We start from the raw sequence: 24523 nt of genomic DNA, 5'->3' as shown, positions 1-24523 counted from the left end.
TCCTGCCCAAACTAACTCCGCTCTCTGTGCACACCTCCGTCTGTCAGTAGATCAGCAGCTTCCTGACAGACAGGCAGCAGCTAGTGAGGCTGGGAAAATTCTCATCCAGCACCCACACCATCAGCACTGGTGCCCCTCAGGGCTGTGTTCTCTCCCCACTACTCTTCTCCCTGTATACCAATGACTGCATCTCTAAAGACCTCTCTGTCAAGCTCCTGAAGTTTGCAGACAACACCACACTGATCGGCCTCTGCTTACATACAGGAGGTTAAAGAGCTGGCTACCTGATGCAGTCTCAACAACCTGGAGCTCAACACGCTCAAAACAGTGGAGATGACCGTGGACTTCAGGAGAATCCCCCCTGCTCTCCCCCCACTCACCATCATGAACAGCACTGTGGCTGCAGTGGAGTAATTCAGATTCCTGGGCACCACAATCTCCCAGGACCTGAAGTGGGACAATCACATTGAGTCCATTGTGAAAAAGGCCCAGCAGAGGCTGTACTTCCTTCGCCAGCTGAGGAAGTTCAACCTACCACAGAACTTGCTGAAACAGTTCTACTCTTCCATTACTGAATCCATCCTCTGCAGTTCTATAACTGTCAGGTTCAGCTCAGCTACCAAATCTGACCTCAGAAGACTACGGAGGGTAGTCCAGACTGCTGAGCGAATCATTGGTACAACCCTCCCCACTCTCCAAGAACTGTACTTATCCAGAGTGAACAAAAGGGCTGGTAAAATCACTCTGGACCCCTCACATCCAGCACACTCCCTCTTTGAACTGTTACTGGTCGACGCTACAGAGCTCTGAGCACCAGAACGACCAGACATAGGAACCGTTTCTTCCCTCAGGCAATCCATCTCATGAACACTTGACAATAAACGCGGAACACACAACACTATAATACATTATTTAACACACATACTTATTTACATTTAAAATTTGCACATATCATAACTGTACATACATAACTGTTTATATTATATACATAGATTTTGCTATTTTGTACATTGTCTATTTTGTATATTTGTATATTATTCTTTTTAGTATCTGTGTCGTCTTGTCGCTGTCATTCTGTTGCACAGTGGAGCTTCTGTCACTAAAACAAATTCCTTGTATGTGTAAACATACCTGGCAATAAAGCTCATTCTGATTCTGAACTAATATACATCATAGTACTTCTCCAGTTGATTAATCACAGTACAATAAGACAACCGTTTTGTATTACAGTTTTCTAAAACGTTTTGTTTAAATATGCAAATAAATACATTATCTAGTAAAATGTGCTCTAATTTGCATACATATCCAGAACAGACATCTAAACGCTGAATAAACACAGGTTTTATTTTCTATTTTTTATCACTCCATTACTCAGAAAATACTGTTAACAATCAGGAAAAAAACTACTGTTTTTTTTTTTTTTATCCAACTTTGTGTTCATCATATTGTAGGCAGAATCAACCATTCCAAGAAACCATACCAAAACCATTTGTTTTTGGAAAACATGAAACTATTAAAGATCACATCAAAACGCTGAGTATACATCTGATACCAGGTTATATATTAACTAAAGACTTCCATGCATCTCAGTGCAGCTTTTTTGTTATAATATGCTCCAATTCAAGATCAACTAACAAGCAGCAGGTAAGTATCGATAAATATAGGCTGACAAACTGTGTCTCTTAGTTTCCACAGCTGCTGAGAAGACTCTGGTCTTCTGCCAGCACTCCACTGCCTCATAAATCGAATGGCTCGCTAACCAGCTATCAATGACAATGCTATGGATCAATATGGAAGACCTGAGATATGTGAGGGATGAAGTGGACAAGCACTCACCAGCCAAAGCAGAAGAGGGCCAAATAGAAGCCCAGCAGGGTGGCGACTACATGCCGGATGAAGGGACTTGTCTTGCTAGGGTGCAAGTAGAGTCTGAACCAGAAGGCCGTGACCAGGGCAAAGAGCTGGCATACCACAAAGTTCACCTAATGAGGGAGACAGGAGGTTAATTTTACACTGATCAAGAGGAAAGGTAAACAATTAGTTAAACTCAACTTAAGAACAGAATAAATTGGAAAGGTTCAAAATCAAAACTAATCTCCATGTAATCTTCAAATGCAAGTCTTCCAGTACATCAGGATTAAGGCTTTAACACTGAATGTAAACTGCTGACATTAACACAAGATAAATGCATTTTACGATGAGGATAAAGTAGAGGATGAGAAGAGAAAATTGACTGCCATTCAAAAACTGCTGTGTGTACTCTGATTAAATTCATTTTTATACACTATATAACATATAAAGCACTTTTGCAATCCCATGCGTATTACCTCTCAGCCTTTGCGAGGCACCGTTTCCTTTTAAATCAATGGTTTCAAAGAATTCTCTGATGCTACAGAAACTTGTATTTGGGTTTTATGACACTAAACGTAGGGAGGGCATCACAATGGATGACAAATACATGCACTAACCAGGTTGGGCACACCCAACCACCTTGTGAAACAAATTCAAAGTGATAAGAGCAGAGGCTTGTGCTCACAAACCCATGAAAAGCGTTTTATTTTACTTGACGTCAATGTTTACTGTACAAAGTCATGTCTGCACCTGAACGTTACAGTCTCCTTTACTTTTTGAGGCTAATCTGATAAAGTATGTACAGTAGGCTGCTGTGTTGAATCATAGTCTCTTGCACTTCCTTTAATTTCCAGAACATTTGACTTACATAAGATTTTACATGCCACTACTGTAAGAGCAAAACAACTGTTGTTATACTGTACACAGCTGGGGTCACCAAACATGATCCTGGAGGGCCAGTGTCCTGCAGAGTTTTGCTCCAGCTTGCCTCAACACACCTCCCTGGAAGTTTCAAGTATACCTAGTAAGACACTGACTAGCTAAACTCTGCAGGACATCGGCCTTCCAGGACCGTGTCTGGTGACCCCTGGTATACAGGATGCCATAATAGCCCATTTAAAAAAAAAAAATCAAGCAAAATCTCAAAAAAACAATAATCAGAGTAATTAAAAAAAAAAAAATTAGTTAAGAAATGAACAGTTATCACATGGCTCAGTAGTGCACAACACAACAAAATCTCCACAACACAACGCACAGGACTAATTTTGTGGTGTTGTGCTAATTTCCTAGTGTTGTGATTTGTTTCTATTGTGTTGTGCTAATTTCATTGTGTTGCTACTTGTTTTCATTGTGTTGTGGAAATTTTGTTGTGTTGTGCACTACTGGGCCACCGTACTTAAGTGTTTTTATGCAAGTAAAAACAAAAAGTCTCCTGTTTTGGCAAATATTCAGGGAGATTTGGCGATGTGAGGTCAATTCAAGTGCACTGCATTGTGGGCCACACTATTGCACATTTTCTGAAGGTTGAAGGTCATACAGGTATTGCATGCACACAGAAAATATGCACAGTGTGCACTGCAAAATGTACATATTGCAAAAATAGTATGAGTAGTATGGTATGCCATCTGGAAATATAGCCGCAGCTGGGGAGAAACAGGCACATTACATTTCTTCCTGAGAGTGAGTGTGTGTGTGTGTGAGCGAGTGTGAGTGTGAGTGTGAGAGAGAGAGAGAATGATAATGATAAAGTGAGAGTGAGGTCATCTTCATGTGCCTGCTGCCATGCAAATGAGCTGCAGCTCAACAAAGAAACAATCAATCATCAGCTTAAAATAACTCCGCCTTCCCGACTCTGTGCTGCTTTATTTATCTCTCACTCTCCATTCATTTTACTCTAGTTTAGTTCACTCCTCTGATTTCACATGACAGGGACAAAGCATGTCCTTTACAATAAGCGTAGCCAATCTTGTCTCAAATCTATTTGAAATATGGATGGACTAGACAAGTATTTTGAAAAATAGCATGACTGGATTAATTTATTTCTTTTTTTCCTTTTCTTTAAGATACTTTACACCAGTATTTGATTATGCCGCTTGCTTTGCTGGCAATACCTTACAGTAAGATTCATCCAAGGATGTCTATACTTGCTGAAGAAAGCTATACTTTAATATTTATCTCAGAATACACTGCAGTGTGTGATGTCATATTTGGATCAATGCAGCTTCTGTAAAAATTGAGTGCTTAAAATTTAGCATGACCGCAACTTAATAAACAAATGTGTCACAATCACAAATGTGTTTATAGAGTATTTTACAATGGCTTTGAATGTGGCTTAGCCAATCAGACTTAAGGACTGGAACTATCCGTTTTATAATACATATAACATTACATCATTAAAGCTAAAAATGGTCAAATTAAAATGTTCCCTTATGCATTTTCAGTTAGCAACAGCTAAGCTTAGCCTTTAATATATTACCATAGATAAAAAAAGTCAATTCTCTTTTCTTTTTGTTTTCATTTAGATTTACAAAATGTGCTGAAGAGATGACAATAGCTCTACGTTTAGCATAGAACCTTGGGGAATGTTATTGAAACTTCAATCAGAAGGATTTTGGATTTTGACCATTTCCGTCATTCCCTGGAGACACCTCTCATCTCATCTGTCCCCTTCAGGTGCTTGTCACTTTCATTTTGGATCTCCCGGACTGAGATGTTTCAACTGCTGGAAACATGTCCTGCCTCGATAAGAAACCTTGCACATCTCCTTAACGTTACAGGCAGCTATACTGTACAGAGGCAGCCATTGTTTCCCATTCTGCATAAGCCGGGCAACAGTGGGCCATAAACAATAGCTCATTGGCTGCTTCTTTGCATCCCCCACGCTTTCTATATCACAGGAAGCATTGTTATTGCCAGGATAAATCTGTCGCACACACACGCACAACTGTAAGTCAGGCAGATTTATGGAGATGATGTCCCTGTGCCATTTCGCTATTGTTATATCTCTAAGAGCTCTTTCACGAGTGACCTGACATCGACCGGTACTTGTGGTCACTTTAGAGCCATTAAAAAAAACCACAGAATTACACTAAATTAATCTGGGTGGGACATTAAACCCTAATTAAGCAAAACCTATCCATGCACTAAGATTCACACAGTTTGAAAGCAGCAATGCCCAGAAGTCAATCTTTCTTAAGTTTTACCAACTAGGTAGTGAAAACAAAAACGAGTCAGTGCTCAAGTTATAGCATTCGATTGGTGACAAACATGGACAGTGTTTCCTGAACTATGCAAATGAGCATTATACGCATCACCTCAAAGCAATACCTCACATTTAGCCTACCACATTTTCATCTGTTTTCACTCCTAATTAAAAAAGTTAACAGTACTTTCAGAAAACATCATTCATGCATACCCTCGCGTGATTTGAAAAGTAGTTTTATTCTATGAGGGCCATATATTGACATCAAATGACCAGCTATGTCAATTGAGAAAGCTGAGGGAAAAAAGCTTTTTTCTTTTTTTGCTCCACAGAGGAAAGCAAGTCAGGTTTGAAACAGAATTTTCATTTTTTTGGGGTGAACTATCCCTTTAACAGTCTTCCTCATTACAGATTTTCAACACAAATAGTTCAGTCAACAATCTTTTTCATGCTTTGAGCTGCCAGATCTGTAATTCATTTTTTTTTGGTCACACTTTATTTTAAGGTCCAATTCTCGCTATTAACAAACCATTATGACCTTTGCCTCAATAAACTCCTAATTTGTTGCTTATTAATAGTTAGTAAGGTAGTTGTTAAGTTTAGGTATTGGGTATATTAGGGATGTAGAATAAGGTCATGCAGAATATGTGCTTTATAAGTACTAATAAACAGCCAATATTTAATAATAGCAACTAGTTAATAGTGAGAATTGGTCCTAAAGTAACACTAAAGTGTTACCTTTTTTATAAACATCTAGTCCATGCAAATACTAATTTTTTGAGGGCACTTCTGATTACCAGTCTGAATAGCAGTATGATTCTCAGCAGTAAGGACACAGAGACAGTGATGACAGATTTTGTCCCCCTGTGGCTCTAAACCATCTCTCTTTGCAGCTAGCCATCTGGCTTAGTTTCCACAGACACCTCCAGCCATTCAGCTGAGAGAAAAATATATGAGGAAAGGGACATTTGGGAAGAAAGAGAAACAGGGAATTACTTATTAAGGGGCAATATTAGAGAGCCTGGCCACTGTGTGCTGTGTAAATATCTCAGTAAAATGTAAATCAGCCTTTATATTTGAGGGGAAATGTGTACTAACTTGAAGGACAAGTACTAAGATCACATTGAACTAAAGTTCAAACATGGGTTTCTAAAAGTGACACCATTTGGAGGTGGGTAATCAAATAGGAAATGTCAACAAACATGCAAAATATAGGTACAGGAAATGTATACAAAAGACACACACATATACATGAGGGTTTAAACTGGTCCACAACTCCTCAATTCAAAAACCTTCACGTTGGTGTAAATATCCTTCTCTTTCACATCACTGCCAGTTTCCAAAGTCAAAGATCAATGCTTCTCAACCAGGTAGATGGGGTAAATTCTTATAAAAAGACTATTTTTGAGTTTATTTATTTATTTTTATTGCAAGAAAAGTACCAGAGGTATGTATATTATATCACTTTTGAATATTTTCTTGGACAAAAGTGGGCACTGGAGTCAAAAAGGTTGACAACCACTGATTTAGATGGTTAGCAAGTTGGAATACCAGCTGGTAGGAACCTGGCTGGGTTCGAAGGCCATCTTGGGTCTGAAACTATCCTCCTAACATGGTTGGTTAGGCATTTACATGGTTAATTACAGTCATATAACCAAATGAAGAAACTACCACAGTAGTACAAATAAGGTCTACAATTAACAGATTTAGTATGAATCTTCAACATTTCTATCAAAATACCACAGACCACATACTAATGTCATGTTAAATGGTCATATTAAGTGAATAAACCGGTATTTAAGTAGCTTTACATAGATTTTTATACATACTTCTATTGCCGTCATTTTGTTAATCTGTATTTTTAAAAAAGCTTATCTATATTCATTTAAATATGAACAGCTTTAGTGTGTACTGTAAACTTCCCAGTAGCCTTGTAGCCAACACCAACACTCATTTACAAAACAGAAGGATGACAAATTGAGTGACGAGGAGGCGTGACCAGAGAAGTGGGTTTATAAAGCGTCTCTGGTCAATGAAATGGAAAATTGACCGGCAAGTCATGTTTACAGTTAGTATCCTTGGCTACGGTAGTTATTATGGATAATCACGTAGCATAGACTCTGAGGCTAAAAAGAGCATCAGGTGCGTGTAGGTCCTGTGGTATCTCTCAGAAAAGAAAAAAAATACCATAAAAGGAAACAATACATTGAATTCAGTGGAAAAAATAAGTCATGCCAGTCATCTAGGTCGGAACAGGGCTAACCAACTCAACCAGAAACCCCAAAATAGGCATGATTGTCTACCAGCTATAGGTACACCAAGATGAATGGACCTCAGTCCCAACAACTGATTAACCGCTTTCAACAAGCTTGAACCAGCAGAAACTGGTTATAGTTGGATTTTCCATTTTCATTCTGACAAATCTAACACCAGCTAATGTTTGAATAGGAGACATAAAGATTTGCCATGAAAATTTGCATCAATATTTTGAATGGCATTCAATTTTGTTAGCCTTTAGCGGTAGGCTAAAGAAGCTTGACTACCTTTTATACAGACTTTAATGGAAGAGTTTTAATGGTTGTTGCATTATCATGTCATACCTGCTTCAGACTTGATACAACAGCCCAATTTTGGTTTGAGAGTTATTAAATAAGTCATAGGCTGACTAAAGTCTATTCACCATTTATGTGATGGCCCTAAAACTGAAGGCTTAAAATAGCTAATTCCAATGGGCTTAGAGAGCCATTCCTACAGATAGCCCTCTAGAAGCCTCAGAGCCTCAAATGTGAGCAGGTTTTTGGCTCACTAGAGACATACGTCCAAGTTTAATTATCCACCATTTCATTGTAGCAGTTAGTTAACAAGCCTTAAAATAGGTATATATACAGGGGATGTGTGTAAATAATCTGTAGAATTGAGTTTGTTGCATGGACACCAGCTCAGAAAAAGTGTCACAACAAATAAATCATGCTGCATGATGATTCAGATATCAGATTTGACCAGTAGAGTCAAGCTTGGGTACAGGAGTCCTCAAAGTAAATGAATACTGCAGAAAGAGGCTCACTTCTATAATTCATCATGGGAATGTAATATATTACTGGTATAGCATAAAAACAGAGGTTGGGCACTCATTTGAGCTCTTCAGTAAAAAAGGAAGACGCACACAATCACTTCAAAGCACTCAAATGGTAATCAGTATCATTGCAATAAGCGATACAAAACCTAGAGCAATTAAGCTATCTGTGGCACTGCCAGTCAGGTTTAACGATGACAAAGAGCCTTGGCAGAGATTCCTGGCAAATATGAAAGAAATGCAAGACACTGATCCTTCCTCTGTTTTTCCTAGAGCTTTAAAAAAAAACATACAAAGGGGGACACAAAGAATAAAGTTACACACATTATTTTTTATGTTTATTATATAATTACACACACACACACACACACATATTTATGTTTTCTGTGTGTGTGTGTGTGTGTACAGGTCCTTTTCAAACAATTAGCATATTGTGATAAAGTTCATTATTTTCTGTAATGTACTGATAAACATTAGACTTTCATATATTTTAGATTCATTACAACACAACTGAAGTAGTTCAAGCCTTTTATTGTTTTAATAATGATGATTTTGGCATACAGCTCATGAAAACCCAAAATTCCTATCTCAAAAAATTAGCATATCATGAAAAGGTTCTCTAAACGAGCTATTAACCTAATCATCTGAATCAACTAATTAACTCTAAACACCTGCAAAAGATTCCTGAGGCTTTAAAAAACTCCCAGCCTGGTTCATTACTCAAAACCGCAATCATGGGTAAGACTGCCGACCTGACTGGTGTCCAGAAGGCCATCATTGACACCCTCAAGCAAGAGGGTAAGACACAGAAAGAAATTTCTGAACGAATAGGCTGTTCCCAGAGTGCTGTATCAAGGCACCTCAGTGGGAAGTCTGTGGGAAGGAGTGTGGCAGAAAACGCAGCACAACGAGAAGAGGTGACCGGACCCTGAGGAAGATTGTGGAGAAGGACCGATTCCAGACCTTGGGGGACCTGCGGAAGCAGTGGACTGAGTCTGGAGTAGAAACATCCAGAGCCACCGTGTACAAGCGTGTGCAGGAAATTGGCTACAGGTGCCGCATTCCCCAGGTCAAGCCACTTTTGAACAGAGAAGCAGCTCTGGACTGTTGCTCAGTGGTCCAAAGTACTTTTTTCGGATGAAAGCAAATTTTGCATGTCATTCGGAAATCAAGGTGCCAGAGTCTGGAGGAAGACTGGGGAGAGGGAAATGCCAAAATGCCTGAAGTCCAGTGTCAAGTACCCACAGTCAGTGATGGTCTGGGGTGCCATGTCAGCTGCTGGTGTTGGTCCACTGTGTTTTATCAAGGGCAGGGTCAATGCAGCTAGCTATCAGGAGATTTTGGAGCACTTCATGCTTCCATCTGCTGAAAAGCTTTATGGAGATGAAGATTTAATTTTTCAGCACGACCTGGCACCTGCTCACAGTGCCAAAACCACTGGTAAATGGTTTACTGACCATGGTATTACTGTGCTCAATTGGCCTGCCAACTCTCCTGACCTGAACCCCATAGAGAATCTGTGGGATATTGTGAAGAGAAAGTTGAGAGACGCAAGACCCAACACTCTGGATGAGCTTAAGGCCGCTATCGAAGCATCCTGGGCCTCCATAACACCTCAGCAGTGCCACAGGCTGATTGCCTTCATGCCACGCCGCATTGAAGCAGTCATTTCTGCAAAAGGATTCCCGACCAAGTATTGAGTGCATAACTGAACATAATTATTTGAAGGTTGACTTTTTTTGTATTAAAAACACTTTTCTTTTATTGGTCGGATGAAATATGCTAATTTTTTGAGATAGGAATTTTGGGTTTTCATGAGCTGTATGCCAAAATCATCAATATTAAAACAATAAAAGGCTTGAACTACTTCAGTTGTGTTGTAATGAATCTAAAATATATGAAAGTCTAATGTTTATCAGTACATTACAGAAAATAATGAACTTTATCACAATATGCTAATTTTTTGAAAAGGACCTGTATACTTATATAACATTAGGAAGAAAATCATCATGGCATACCATAGTGTGTCTAAAAAAAAAAATTAATATCATGTATTTTTTGACAATTTTTGTGCAGGGTTTTTGAACTAATAGATACTTTTTAAAAGACTTAAACACAACCTGCAGAGAAAAAAAAAAAAAAATAACTTACCAAACTAAAAATTCAAAAGTGCAGCATGGCCAAACAAATTCAATTAGACTTGGTCTTTTTTTTTTCTTTTGAGGCCCTTCACAATATACACTCAAAAATAGAAAGAAAGTCCCTAGGACATGATGCCCAGCACGTCCAAACTTTAAAACAAATGTCTTTCATTTGCCAAGCTACTCTTTTTAACTGCTACACCCTACAGCAAAACGGTCTCAAATGTGCTTATGTTTTATGATAGAGCAGCTGCTCCATTAAAAAAGCAGGGGGTAAACAAGACTTGTTCCATTTGACTATATGTCACTGCTCCACTTGGGCCTCACAATCTGGTATCCAAGCAACCAACTGCTCAACAGTGCGCAACTTCGCCAAAGGGAGGCAGATCGGCTTTGAGGAGGGACATTAAACTTCACTGACAGCTCCTGTGGCACTGTGGAATGCTGTTCTTTTGAGACTACCAGTAACAGGTCAGACACATTTCTACACAGGCATGATTTTACACAGATCTCAATCTCCCATCACCCTCACAGGAACTTCAAGGCCCAGTTATGGAGCAAGTAACCAGTCCTGTGGTTGGTTGCGTACTACACTACATACTACACAAGTCTTAAAATTTATTCATTTATTTTTTTCTCCAAGACTGGTTATAACTTTTTTAAATGATATAAAAACATAGACTGGTCTAATTTGTATCCAAAAAACATAGTCAGCCCCTGGATTCCCAAACCTTATGTCTGCAATGATGCCCACTAGAATATGGGCACTTTATCACTTTCTCATACAGACTTACACACATGGTTCCAGCACAGTTGCGTCATGTTTTAGTAGACATCATAAATAGGAAGATAGGTAATGAGGAACAGAACTGTTCCAGACATGCTCCGTCTTAAGTCAGAGTTTACCTAGTCTAAGCCTCAGATGTAACGCCCATGGACCGCTGGCTAAACGTCTGATGCATATGGCACACCAAAGTGGAAACACTTCAGGAGTTTCGATGTCGTCATCAGATTGGTTGAATTATACAGGATCTCTGGGAGACGTGCGTGTCGTGTTCTTTAATGTTCCGCCTGGAAACAAAGATGCCGTGACACCAAACCCCCTCATGGAAGAAGAAAGCCGTCGAGTTTACAACTGTGACGATGAGCGCTTATCAGGATCAACTAAACGTTGGATTTTCAAAAGTATGTGAAATATTTAAAGTTCACAGCATAGAATCTTTAAAATATGTCCTAGAGTTTTACACACCGGTCTGTCATTGTGGCGACATTTCGATGCCCCGAAACGTGACACTGAACAAACAAACTGTAATTGGTTGTTTGACATGTCGGTCAAACAGCATCATGGGCGGGCCTCGGCCGATGAAAGCTGCCATGGATTCCAGACCTTCAGCCGTCAGTCTGAAGGTCTGGCTATGCGAGACTATAAAGTTTATTCACAGTGCATCAATGATAATCTGTATCAGCAAACAGACATTCAGTAAACCATAATCATACACCCATAATTACAGTATAAAAGATATGGATGAATCAAAAATAGAACTTATTGTAATGGATTACCGAATAGCGTGTTATTGTCAATACCAATAATTAATCAATAAAAACATTCAAAATATAGTCACACATTTTTTTAAATTTGACAAGACAGATGTTTAATGTGTGATGATCAAAAAAAAAAAAAAAACACTGGAGCGCTGCAGAATGGTCCAGAAATTTTTTTAGAAGTTAAACTTCTTTAAATACAACGCTCGTAACGTGAGGCAAAGAATAAACAGCAATAAATTACCTCCATCTGCCAAGTAAACAATTAAAATGAGCAGCTGGAATGTGAGAATCATCACGTCAACAACCTTCAATATATCAATGTGTTTTATTATTCATGAAACAATGAATACGGAAAATTAAATATTGTTAATGCAGATGATTCATATTCAAATAAGCTCACACAAAGCATAAAAAAGTGCTAAAAACTTCGTTATTATTAGCCAATAACACATTGCCAATATACTGGCGCCACTAGTTAAAGAACTTCTTTGGAAGTCAAAAAGAAAAAATTGGAAGTCAAAAGGTAATAATTATGCAGATATCTCCTTCAAGGAACAAGCCTGTCAAATCGGGCCTGCCAAATTTGCGTTTGGCACCTGTCGTTTCCCATGGGGATCTACTCTGTACTTCATTTCGCACCTGTGTGACTCTCCAACACCTCCAATGCACATATAACAGCCTGCCAGCAGACGCCTCCTCATCTCTGCTCCTGGGCTGAATGTATTTCTTCCATATTCACTTGGCAATCCATCTCTAAAATAGGTCCCAGCAAGGCAGCAAATCCAACTTCACTTGCAGGCAAAGATAAGAGGCTAGTGTGCCAGAAGTGTTCCCAAGATAAGCCACATTTCCTCCAGAGCTTTGCTCAAGCTAACCTCCAAGAGACAAGTTCAGTATCATTCATGATATTTTCCATATTCATTTCTATTGAGTCCTCAAATTTACGATTTATAGTCACTCATGTTTGCTTTACTAAAACAAAACCATGTTCATGCTAATTTAATGCCATATGGCACATGAATCAAACGTGAACATCCACATATAAAAACCATTCATGTTTATTTTTTGTTCCTTTCTCCAGGCTATTCTGTACAACGAGGACAGTGGGGGGAAATTATAACATCAACAGACCACTGCAAAAATGATGCTAAGCAGTAAACTTGCCCAAATTTATGACATTTTCAAACATGTTTTCCAAAAGTGCTTGTCCTTAGAAGATACCGTGCTAAGTCACCATGCGATTACTTGGGTTGTGTTTAGCATGATGTCTGCTATGCTAGAAAACTAAAAAGGAAAGCCCACTCCATTTTTATTTCTAGTCAAGTCTAAAGGATTGTTTTGACAGATTTTACATCTACATTGAACACAGTTTGGAAACATTTATTCAAGTTCAGAAGAACGTATTCTCATTTCAATCTCCCAAATTTAACATTTCAATTATTTTCACAACTTCCCACAATCTTTGAAGTAAGTGTTGATCAACTCCCAATTACATCATCCAAAATAATGTTACTCTGTTCATTGGTTCACTTGGTAAGGACAGAAAATAAAGAAGACAGAAGCAGGTTGCTTCTAAAATTCATCCACGCAGAGAGAGAGAGACTGAAAACAGAGAGCAGCAGAGGCGGGAACGGCCTGTCTGCTCTAGTTGAACATCAAACGTGGTTTTTCCAGCCAGACTTCGCTTGAACATCCGTTGAGAAGAGAAAGAGACTTTCTAAACAATACCCGGATAACATACTGAATCATTAACCAGTGGACACGGATTTCTTATAAGGCCATGGGAGCGGAGAAGCAGTGCAGTCAGATTCAAAAAGATGAACAGATAAAAATGACGTACAATGAAAGTTTTTTGTGGTTAAGCCACACGTGTTGACAACAACCAAATTCCCTCATGTTCACACAACTATATACTCACAGAACACACTTCCTCAACTGTTGAGAAGCAAGTCCATCATCACATTCGGTGCATACTAGGAAAGTACAGGAAGTAACAAAGAGAGAGAGGGTGAGCACATGAGCTAGTTGTGACTTCCCATGGCATCTTCTGACTGTTTTGTTGAGGAATTTTTACTAGGGAATCTAACAAACAAACATTTCAAATCTCCAAAAAGCAGAAAAATAAAAGTCAACTAGAAATAAAAGAAAAACATGGACTAGCTTTAGGGCACCACAAGGAAGGATCATGTGACACTGAAGACTGGATGTTGAAAATCTGATTTTACCATCACAGGAATTTAATTGTAATATTTCACAATGTTACTGTTTTTACTGCATTTCGATTAAACAAGAAGCACCTCAAATGCACATGCTGTACTGTCCTTTGTCCTCCTGTATATAAACATGTAGCTTCAGAATGGAGCACAAAGCAGCATCTCCTGCTTTCAAACACTTCACCAAACACAAAAGACTCCTGTCACCGGCAGCAGGCTTTGGCTACATCCTTTTATGTTCATCCACCGATCACAGCTTCCTTGGTCAGCTATAAATAAACCACCATTCAAACCTGGCCTGCATGACCAACAGCTGCCATTCACCTCACCTCAAACAGAATACATAACTAGCCAAACAGCTAGCCAATGCAAAAATCTCAATAGAACAAGTGCCAGTGACATTTCCTGTCAATTTCAACACTTAATTTTGGAAGCCAATCAAAAAAAGAAGCGTGTCGAAACGAGAAAAGTAGGGTCCTATGATTTCTACGATGCAGAAAACATGGACGGAATTGCTGTGTTTTCAGCCTCTGCCGACTCAATATATGAGTTAGGGCTGGGCGATATATCGCACACGATTGTTATGCGCATCTCGTCAGTAAAGCCGGTTCCATGATTAGCGCTAAATTTCCAGCACCTGTTTTCAAATGGAGTGGCATTTAATACACCGATCCATAGATACATTACAAAATACGCAATATTGCGTTCACCGCTATTCAAGGAACCGGCTTTAATGACGAGATGCGCATGCATATCGCATTCGATATATCGCCCAGCCCTAATATGAGTAAAGTGCATGAACATAATCTCTAGAACATAATGCTCTGAGAGTCAAAAAACTATCGTCGTATCATATAGAGAAATCTAATAGTCTTCACAGCAACCCTTCAAAATAAGAGTTTGGTTTAACTTGAACAGACAGTGACAGAAATATTACTTAATGTAACGATAGTACTACTATTATTATGAATAACATTATACCCTAAAAACATCTTTTTTTTTTTTACTTTTAATAAATTGCTGTTTAATATTGCACATTTCATTATTTAAATTAATTAGACATGCTTTTGATTAATAAAATTCTATCAAACATTAAAATAGAGTCTAGATAAATTAAAACAGAAAAAAAAAACAGAATCCAGAAAAATTTAAACGGAAACAAAAATGGAATTTGGAAAAAAAACAACAACAAAAAACGATTTCATAGGGCCCTAGAAAAGGATGTAAAGACCTACCATGAACATCAATTGCCATCTAATGTAGTGTTTCTGAGGAAATAAGGAAAATGGTGGGAAGAACAAGACCATATAACTTGTCAAGTCTTCTGTGTAAGTAAAAGCTGAGGAGTGTGCACTAACTAGTAAAGTGACTAGTTACATGTAATATTAGACGTAATGCGTCACCAAGAAATCCTTAACTATTGACTTTGGGACAATGGAACCAGAAGTTAAAAAATGCTTACTCATTTCCGGGTTTTAGGACTCCTCTGGCCTTCTGCACGCTATTGTCTCAGTTTTTTTTCTCTGTCTTACTCAGCTTGGATCTCAGCTCCACCAACTTAAATGACCATTAATGCCTCCATTTACCAGTTTTCTTCAATGCTGTCTGCAATTCTATGATCCACCTGGGACAAAGAGCATCTGCTGAAGAAGACTAAGGCATGCTGATTCAGACACAATTCTCCATGCGTGTACTTTCAGTAGCTGGACATGAACCAAGCTTTACCACCTTACGAGTCTGCAAAAGGAAAAGGGCTAAACATAATGTGTTACCGCTAAATCAGACCATGCATTCAGAAAGGGGCAAACTGACAATCCCACTTTATAAGCTGTAATGAATTACAATCAGTTTCTAAAAGTTCTGGTTGCTAGGATACATCGCTACCACAGAGGCTGGAAATGAGACTGACAGCAAATCACGGAGAAAGAAAAGCGACAGAAATGAGATCAATTTCCTTTTCATATCAGCCATGAGTCATGACACGCACAAGTCAAAAATAACATCACACCTGAGCATTGTCAGCAACAGATGCCATCTGGAAGAAGCCAAGAGATGCTGTCTGGTCTTAAAGAGACAGAAAATTGCTTCATGATGATCTGTTAGCATTGCTTTTGACTGGGGGTTTAGAGCAGGGTATGGTTGCACCAGCTGTTCATAAGTGCATCCTTAAATTGGAACACAAAGTCCACAATAGAGGGTTAGTAACTACCTAGCCCTACTAGTTTGTAACTAAATATGTAATCAATTTGGCTGCAACGTGTGTTCTTAAAGGGACAGTTCACCCAAAAATTTAAATTCTCAGCCTATCATTCTCATTTATTCACCCTCAAGTTTTTCTAAACCTGTATCAGTTTTTTCTTCTGCTGAAAACCATAGAAGATATTTTGAAGAATGTTGGTAACCAAACAGCTCAGTAGCCATTGACTCCCATAGTGTTTTTTTAGTGCTGTCAAACGATTAAAATCGCATACAAAAAAGTTTTTGTTTGCATAATATACACACACATACAGTATATATTTTTAAAATATTTACATGTATTTATTTATATTCATAGAATTTATTATAAATAAATATTTAATATATGAACAAACTATTTTTCTGAAATATATACACGCATGTGTGTGTACTTATATATACATAATAAATATACACAACACATATACATCTTGTAAAAAAAAACTTTTATTTTGGATGCGATTAATCGTTTGACAGCTATTTTTTCTTCTCAATATTATGAAAGTCAATTGCTACCACCAACTGACATGTTACCAGCATTCTTCAAAATATCATTTTTGGGTGAACTACCCCTTTAAGGCAGATGCACAGTCGCATAATATTACCTTTAACAATCCAATAGTAGCCTTCAAATTTGTAAGTAGTAGAAAGTTGTGGGAATGCTGTGAATTTCAATCTATTCTCTTAGGGTTGAATCTAACTTATTTTGCCTCATGTAATTTATGGTAAAAATTATTTGTTGCCGAAATATACTTAATAACATACTTTCAAAAATGTATACACAGTTATGTTTCAACTAAGTTTAAACGGATAGTTGACCCAAAAATGAAAAATTCTGTTTCCATTTACTCATCCTCAATTTGTCCCAAACCTGAATGATGTTTTTTCTTCTGTTAAGCACAAAAGATGATATTTTGAAGAATGTGGGTAACCAAACAGCTGACAGTAGCCTTCGACTTCCATAGTATGGAAAAATATACTATGGAAGTCAATGGTTTAGGTTAACTTGGTGCCAATTTACATCACAACTGGGATGATGCAGCAACCAACACATCGGTCTCAGTTTCTTCAATACTTTGATGGTTTTGAGTCTAAAAATACATCAATTACCAAACATCAGCCACTGTGTAACCAAAAGATTCTGTCTATATTAAGTTTTGAGATTCTTTGGATAAACTCTGCAGGTTTCTACTACTCCAGAGAAATGTTACCATTAAAAAGCAAGCCAACAGGCCCTACAAGACAATGATACAATTAGGGTTATTTCCAGGTCACAATAGTTACAGCTGATTGTTTCCCATTGATAGGGGAAGAACTCAAGTACATCCTTAAATTTAGGCCTGTGCTCAGTGGCCGTGATGAGTAAGATGTAGTCATTACTCATAAACCAGAAACTTGAGAACTCTAAACATCAAATCATTCCTGTTCTTGTTGAGCAAGCAGAATCATTGTCTTTGGCCACTCTGGACGATGTCCCTGAAGGTCACTGTGAAGTCATTTAGGACAGCCGTTTCTGTAAGCACAGCTCGAGTGTTACCTAAACATACTCTAGAATGTCACATGCATGCGTGTCTGATTAGTCAAAAATTCTAAATATCTTATTCTGTATTGCACAGAGGAAAGAAAGTCGTACAGGTCTGGAATAACAAGAGGAAGAGGAAGGGATTTTGGGTGAACTATTTCTTTAAAAGTGCTGAACAACAACAAACAAGAGAAAAATCCTGAACTGGCACTCTATGGCAAAGTGCAAGAGCCATAATTATCTTCCTCTTTTGAAAGGCGTCATATCTGGTTGATGAAATCAGCAGGACTGACGGTAAAATATATGGTTCTCTCTCTTAATGGATGATTTCGGTGACAGCCCTGGAAGACACGTATAGGAAGGAGCCAGAAACCGCCAGGTGCACAACTTGGTCCATGAAAGTTCTACATCCTCACATCAGAGAAATTATATCACATACACATGTAAATTCCTCACAGGTAATGAGATGAATTAGTTTGTCTAATTGCTAAAGTTATAAAGAGCCAGTTCTACTAAGCCCATAAACACACACAGAATGATTTTCAAAGTCTGAATCTGCAAATTCAGTTATTTTAGTATTAATGATGTACTATTATAGTATTTAAATGATTCATATTTTGAATACATTTTTGTCATTATAAGCTTTTTTACATTTCTATTTAAGGTCATTTTTATTTCCGTTTTAGTAATTTTAGAACTTCAACTTAAACCAAATTTTAGATATACTACAACAATCAAATACACTGTTTTAAAAAAACTAACTGCATTATGACCAAACTGAACTTTAGCACATTAAAGACAAAAAAGAAAGTACAACACTTTAGTACAATACTCCCATAAGCAGAACTCAAGCAGAGGCAAGTGGTCCCAAGAGAGTGCCCATTTTGAGAGATAGAGGGTGGGCATATAGCTCCTCTGAGAAATCAGGGCTGCGCCTCACGCTCCTGCTGTGCTCACTGGGGTGAGCGACAAGAGACCTGTGTGCTTCCTTATTACAAACCGCTACAAAAACATATGCACCTGCCGTTCAACAGGTAGTGAGGGGAGAAACCAGTGAGACTTGGACTCTAGAGTCTTTAACCAGGAGCTCAATGCTTTGAAGTAGCGCTGCTATTTCTTCCAGTCCAAATACACATCTTTCTATGTAAATTAGGATTATTTAGTCATCTTATTCACAAAACTCTTCACTATTCGACTTGCAGAAAGTGTGTGTAGTTATCGTTCTTAGTGTGAATGGGCCATTAGCATTTTAACCGGTCTTTTGAACGGCTTTGATACGAGATATGAGGGTTGCTCTAAGAAGTGTCCTTTCAAGTGTGGACTAGTGACATACTAACAAATGAATGGAACATAGTCCATTTGAAATCTTTGGCCACACACTATATGAGTCCTCCAACTGGCAATCATCAACCTTTGAAGATCAACCAGAATATTCAGTAAAGGCACTGCCACTTGAGAGGAACCGTTAGGAACCGAACACAGCATCAGTCATTGGTTTAAAGACCGGCTGCGGCCTATCAAAACCTTAGAAGTGGTCTGTGACTGGCTTCTACCTCTGATAACATCATAAAGTGTTTTTAAAGCCAAAGAGTGTAATTTCTGGACCATCATCAAATGGGAAAAAACCCAAATGTTTTCAAAAAGGTTTCTCAAACACTCCCTCCGTCTGCCATTGGTTAGCCAAAGGGATAGCCACGCCCTAAACTCACACTATTGGTTGACCCAATGTTGCTGTTGCCAGGCTGGTTGACCTGCTCAAACAAATAGAGCAAAGTTATAAACAAACAAAAAAAAAATTAAAAAAAGAGTCACTATTACACTTTTCCAAGTTAATTAGCCTATAGGTGACTATATATTACGGTGGGATTTGTATTGTAAAATATAACACACCTCACCCTTAAAAGGGTCAGTTCACACAAAAATGAAATGTTTTTGGCCCCCAATGTTACGCAATTTAAATATCTTATTTTGTGTTCTCCAGACGAAAGTAAGTACTGCAGGTTTTAAACAACATGAGTGTAAGTAAATGTGGACAGAGTTTTGATTTTTGGGTGAACTAACCATTTAATTATAGTGCCGTAAAATGCAAACCAGGAAACCAAGGGCTTTAGGACCTAGGAGCTGAAATTCTCATGGCTGAGTGGGAAGTACCCTTACTGACAAGGCTATTTAAACTGCTACGGTTTCAAATTATACACCATCATGTTACAGCACAAAATTTTGAGTCTAGCCTAGCAACCCACATCTTGAATAATCAAACAGATCTATATGGCTTCTCTCCTGTTTTGGCTGAAGCTCAGGACGTAGTAATCCTGACAGCTCGGGCTGAGTTATTGATTCCTGTCTCATTAACAGGAGTTCTAGAGTGGACTCGTATCGGGAGAGGGTTTGTAGGCTTGACGCCTGCCAAAATCTCATTCAAAAAAGTTGCTGAAGCAGCATGCCAACAACAGAGCAAAGGGCACTAAAGCTGTGGACATAATCAAATTGACTTACAGATCAAAAACCACCTTGTTTGCTTGGATTTCCATCCTTGATTTTATCTTGATGACTATAGATTAATGTTTTGAGGAATTATGCCATTAAAGTAATACACCCCCCCCCCCCCCCCCCATGGCTGAAAATGTACTCACCCTCAGGCAACCCAAGATGTAGATAAGTTTGTTTCTTCATCAGAACACATTTGCAGAAATTTGGCTTTACATCACTTGCTCACTAATGGATTACCTGCAGGGAATGGGTGCCATCAGAATGAGTCCAAACCGCTGATAAAAACATCAATCAATTAATATCTTGTGAAGTGAAAAGATTGTCAAGTGTTTGTTAAAAAAAAAAAATCCATCACTAAGATTATATCCTTTTAATCCATCATTATATTGCTTTCTCCAGTGAAAAAGTCATCTTATCTGAATTAGGAGAGAAATATGCACAGATCAAGCAACTTTTACAGGCCAAAACAGTTATAAAAGAATATATCAGTGGATTGTGATGTAAAAGGGAACAAGGTGATAGACTTTTTCACTAAAGGAAGCGTTATTATGGATAATAGACATAATTTGGCTAGAACCAATGGTTCAAAGTTAAATCAACAATAATGGATTTGTTTCTTACAAATATGCAACTTTTCGCTTCACAAGACATTAATTGGTGGACTGGAGTCATGGATTGTGATGATTTTATGGACTCTCATTCTGACGGCACCCATTCACTGCAGAGGATCCATTGGTGAGCAAGTGATATAATGCTAAATCTCTTAAAATCTGTTTCCAATCTACACTTGGGTGGCCTGAGTAGTGTTGTCAAAAGTACCGACCGCGATACCATTCGGTACTGACATTTTAAAAACGTCCATTTCCCACTAAGATTTGAGCGCTGTTGAGCAGATTTTTAAACAGCGCTGATTGGTCATTGTGTTCACGCGCTCAATAGATACATCTGTGATTGGCTTCAATGATCAATAAAGCGCTCGGTGAAGAGCGTGAAGCAATGATCATTAAAATTTCAGTACCGAATGGTATCGCGGTCGGTACTTTTGGGTTAACTATTCCTAACACTCTCACTGCTGGGTCCCACACCAATAAAAGATATTTAACATAAGTAAAAAATAAAGAGATTGAACAGGTAGGCGTTTCAAAAGAAACGCAAGAATGTCTACACTCCAGAACGACTGCATTTCCTGACTCATTCTTGCCCAGGCTTGCATTACGAGACGGGTAGCACCAGCTAAAGAGGTCAAAGAAGCTGAAAAGTACGATATGAGTGCAACGGGAAATGCTCTGGTGTCAGAATAGAGCAAGACTAAGGATGTAATCTCTGAACACACAAGTGACTGGCAGAGTTGACATTAAAGGTCTTGCCGTCCATGTCTGGTGTATTTGCTCTATGACTACTATCTCCATGTGTCAGTAAACAGATTGAACGATAAGCTGCGTCCATCAAGAAAATTTCTGCATGATCAGCAAATGTGAACAATAGTTCAGGTTTAACTGCCCTCTTACATCACATTGATAAAAGCTGGCTTTCAAATAGACGCACTGCAGAACATCTCACTGTACATAAGTGAACTTTTTATCACTAGGCTTCTTTCATGGTAGCTGCTACATTTGATGAATATTTCATCACACATCCACACTAGTTTAATACATAATAACTCTTGTTTTGTGGAGGGTTAAGAAAGAAAGATATGACTTAACCTGAGGCATATGATTGTGCACAGGCATTATTAATAATTCATTAATACAAAAAAAATCTACAATAGGCAAATGATTCCAGCAACCACATCTGCTGAAAGGTGCTTGGTTATGTGGTAATATAAAAGAGAAAAAAAAAATTGAGGAAATAAGGAACGAGTTAATGAATCCATTTAGTGAACTGATTCAAAAGAATCGAGTCACTTGTCTTGGATGAATCAAAGTCCCCACCACTATTTACCAGAGGATATGAAAAGAAAAACCTCTGGCCTTCCAACAAATGTTTAAGTAAATCACATAAAAATACAATTGTTTTTACTCGAGATAAAACATCCTGAGAAGACGAGGTCTCAACAAAATAACAACGTGGACAAAATGGGGAACTGAAACAATTCTCGTCTCGCTGCTTTAACTGAAGTGGGGTTTTTTTTTAGCTTTAATATGTTGTATTTAGGACATCTGTAAATATCTCTCTTTTTTGCCGAACGTCTCTCCATCCCAAGCGAAATCGTGACTATGGCGGTGTGTCAAACCCTATCGAGCTGCCTACATAGACAACATCACGGGGCTTCAGGGCGCTCGCGAGCATGATGTTTGGACTTCCCTAAAAATGCTGTCTAAACAGATAACATACTTGGTTTAGCAACAAACCCTGTGACTCACTTGTCATCAGCCAATATTTTGAGAAAAATACAGGAATGAAAAGGAGGCAAACGGGCGTTATGAAATGCGCGAAGATGAATTTCAGGCGTGTTATGTCACATACAAGAATATCATGCCAACACGCTCTTATATCATGCTTTTGTCGGTGCGCATCAAATGTGCAGCAAACGGCTCACCAGCTAAGCGATCTTTGCTAGGCAAAATGACAAAAGCAAAACATAAATCCCAGTTAAAGTGACAGTTTACCTGGTCCAGTGGCAGATCAATAATCTTACTAATTGGCTGCAGCAGTGTGGAGCCCGTGCAAGATGTTGAAGTGGCCATGATTCAGTCCAGCTCCACTCCCTTACAGTCAAATCGCCCAAAACGCCGTCTGTCCTCTTTCTCCCCCTCTCTCTTTATGGTGGATGGGTGTTGGGAATGCTGTTCTGGTCGCGGACTGTCAGCGCTGTTGCACCGCCTGAACATCAACACAAAGCCCGTGTAGGCGGACTGACTCGCCCATCCCCTCCATTACATCAAACTACTGCTGCTCAATCACACACACACACACACTCAGCGCAAAATAACTTTACTGCCACTCCCTCTCATTCATCACACTCATTTACTATAGCAATGCATGCGTATTTTTAAAATTTGCAGGGAGAAAAATAAGAAATATTATTTTTACATGATTTAATTATGGCTGCATTTACTAACTAAAATATTTGAGTGATGTACATAAGCCTCCAGACAACCTGTCTTCTAGAAAGTTGCTTTATTTAACATGAGGCGGGTCGCCCCTTCATGAGCGTGGCCATGTTGACATCACATGACTAGCTGTGTCATACAATTGAGTTTCTGATCAAAACAACAATAATAATAAAACATAAATCAATAATAATAGTTACACTTTGCAAAGTATAAACATAAAAGTCCAAACAATGCAACACTAACACAATGCACATATGACAAATAAGTTAGGACTAAGTGTGCTCTATTAACAAAAAGGCTAGATTTTCTCAGTAACACTTTAAAATAACTTACAGCAACCGTATGTACTTTTTGTACCTTGAAAAATCTGTTTAAAAATCATTCTGATGGTACACGGACTAATAAGCCAAATGACTTCTGTTTATTTTCCATGCTCCCTGTTATCCAGAGGTATTATTAATAATACTGGGAGTATGAACGTTTGGTGAAACGCTGTGAAATTCTGTGAAAAGGGTGGATTGCTTTACAGCAGGCAATGAAATATGTACAGCTATATTATTTATATAGGCATATTTATGACTGAAATCCACTCACATAACTGTACGGGGCTTTAAAGTCAAAAAATAAAAAATAAACAAAACTACATACAGTTGCTTTAACATTACCAAGCGTTATGACATTAGCTATTTATTACTCAACAAATGAATAGTAGGCAATGGCTAAATATTCATTTAAGAAGTTGTGATAAGAAATGTGATAAAAATATGGGTTTATATATCTGGACACTGACCCCCAGCAGCACATTCACAGACCCCATGGTCACAGAACCAGGCATGACAAAATTAGATTGTATTACATGATAAATACAAAAGTATTGGAAGAGAAATAGAAAAAAGACACCAGGGGTTATTGTATCTTCTACACATGCCTGACCATTGTGACCTTAATTAGACCCAGAACTGAGTTTCAAGTTTATTTGTATAGCACTTTTTACGATACAAATCATTGCAAAGCAGCTCTACAGGAAATTAAGTTTCCACAGTATATTTATATATTGCAGAACCTTAATATATTTAACTTATGGCAAAATTTGGTAATTCTGTATGTTGTCTGAGCGTTGGCATCCTCTGAGGTCCTCTGAGGGGTTGGCATTATCTTTTCTCAGGTGTTCAGTCATCTCAGATCATTTAAGGGT

At 38.3% G+C, this 24523-nt stretch overlaps 1 protein-coding gene across 1 annotated transcript in view; it reads right to left on the bottom strand.

The window, feature by feature from the left end:
- Positions 1–23214, bottom strand: part of LOC306850424 (lysophospholipid acyltransferase 2-like) — a 50183-nt gene extending 26969 nt beyond the window's left edge. Inside the window, exons 1-2 of the mRNA XM_079386081.1 lie at positions 22882–23214; positions 1837–1982 (exon numbers count right to left, since the gene is read on the bottom strand). Of these exons, the coding sequence (XP_079242207.1) occupies positions 1837–1982; positions 22882–22959 (224 nt within the window). The 5' untranslated portion in view covers positions 22960–23214. The remainder of the gene's footprint in view (positions 1–1836; positions 1983–22881) is intronic.
- Positions 23215–24523: the final 1309 nt, after the last annotated feature.

The sequence above is a fragment of the Barbus barbus genome (assembly GCF_936440315.1).
Source record: "Barbus barbus genome assembly, chromosome: 30".
NCBI classification, from domain to species: Eukaryota; Metazoa; Chordata; class Actinopteri; order Cypriniformes; family Cyprinidae; genus Barbus; species Barbus barbus.
Note: the sequence above shows the minus strand (reverse complement) of the source record. Positions and strands in the feature narration are given on the sequence as shown.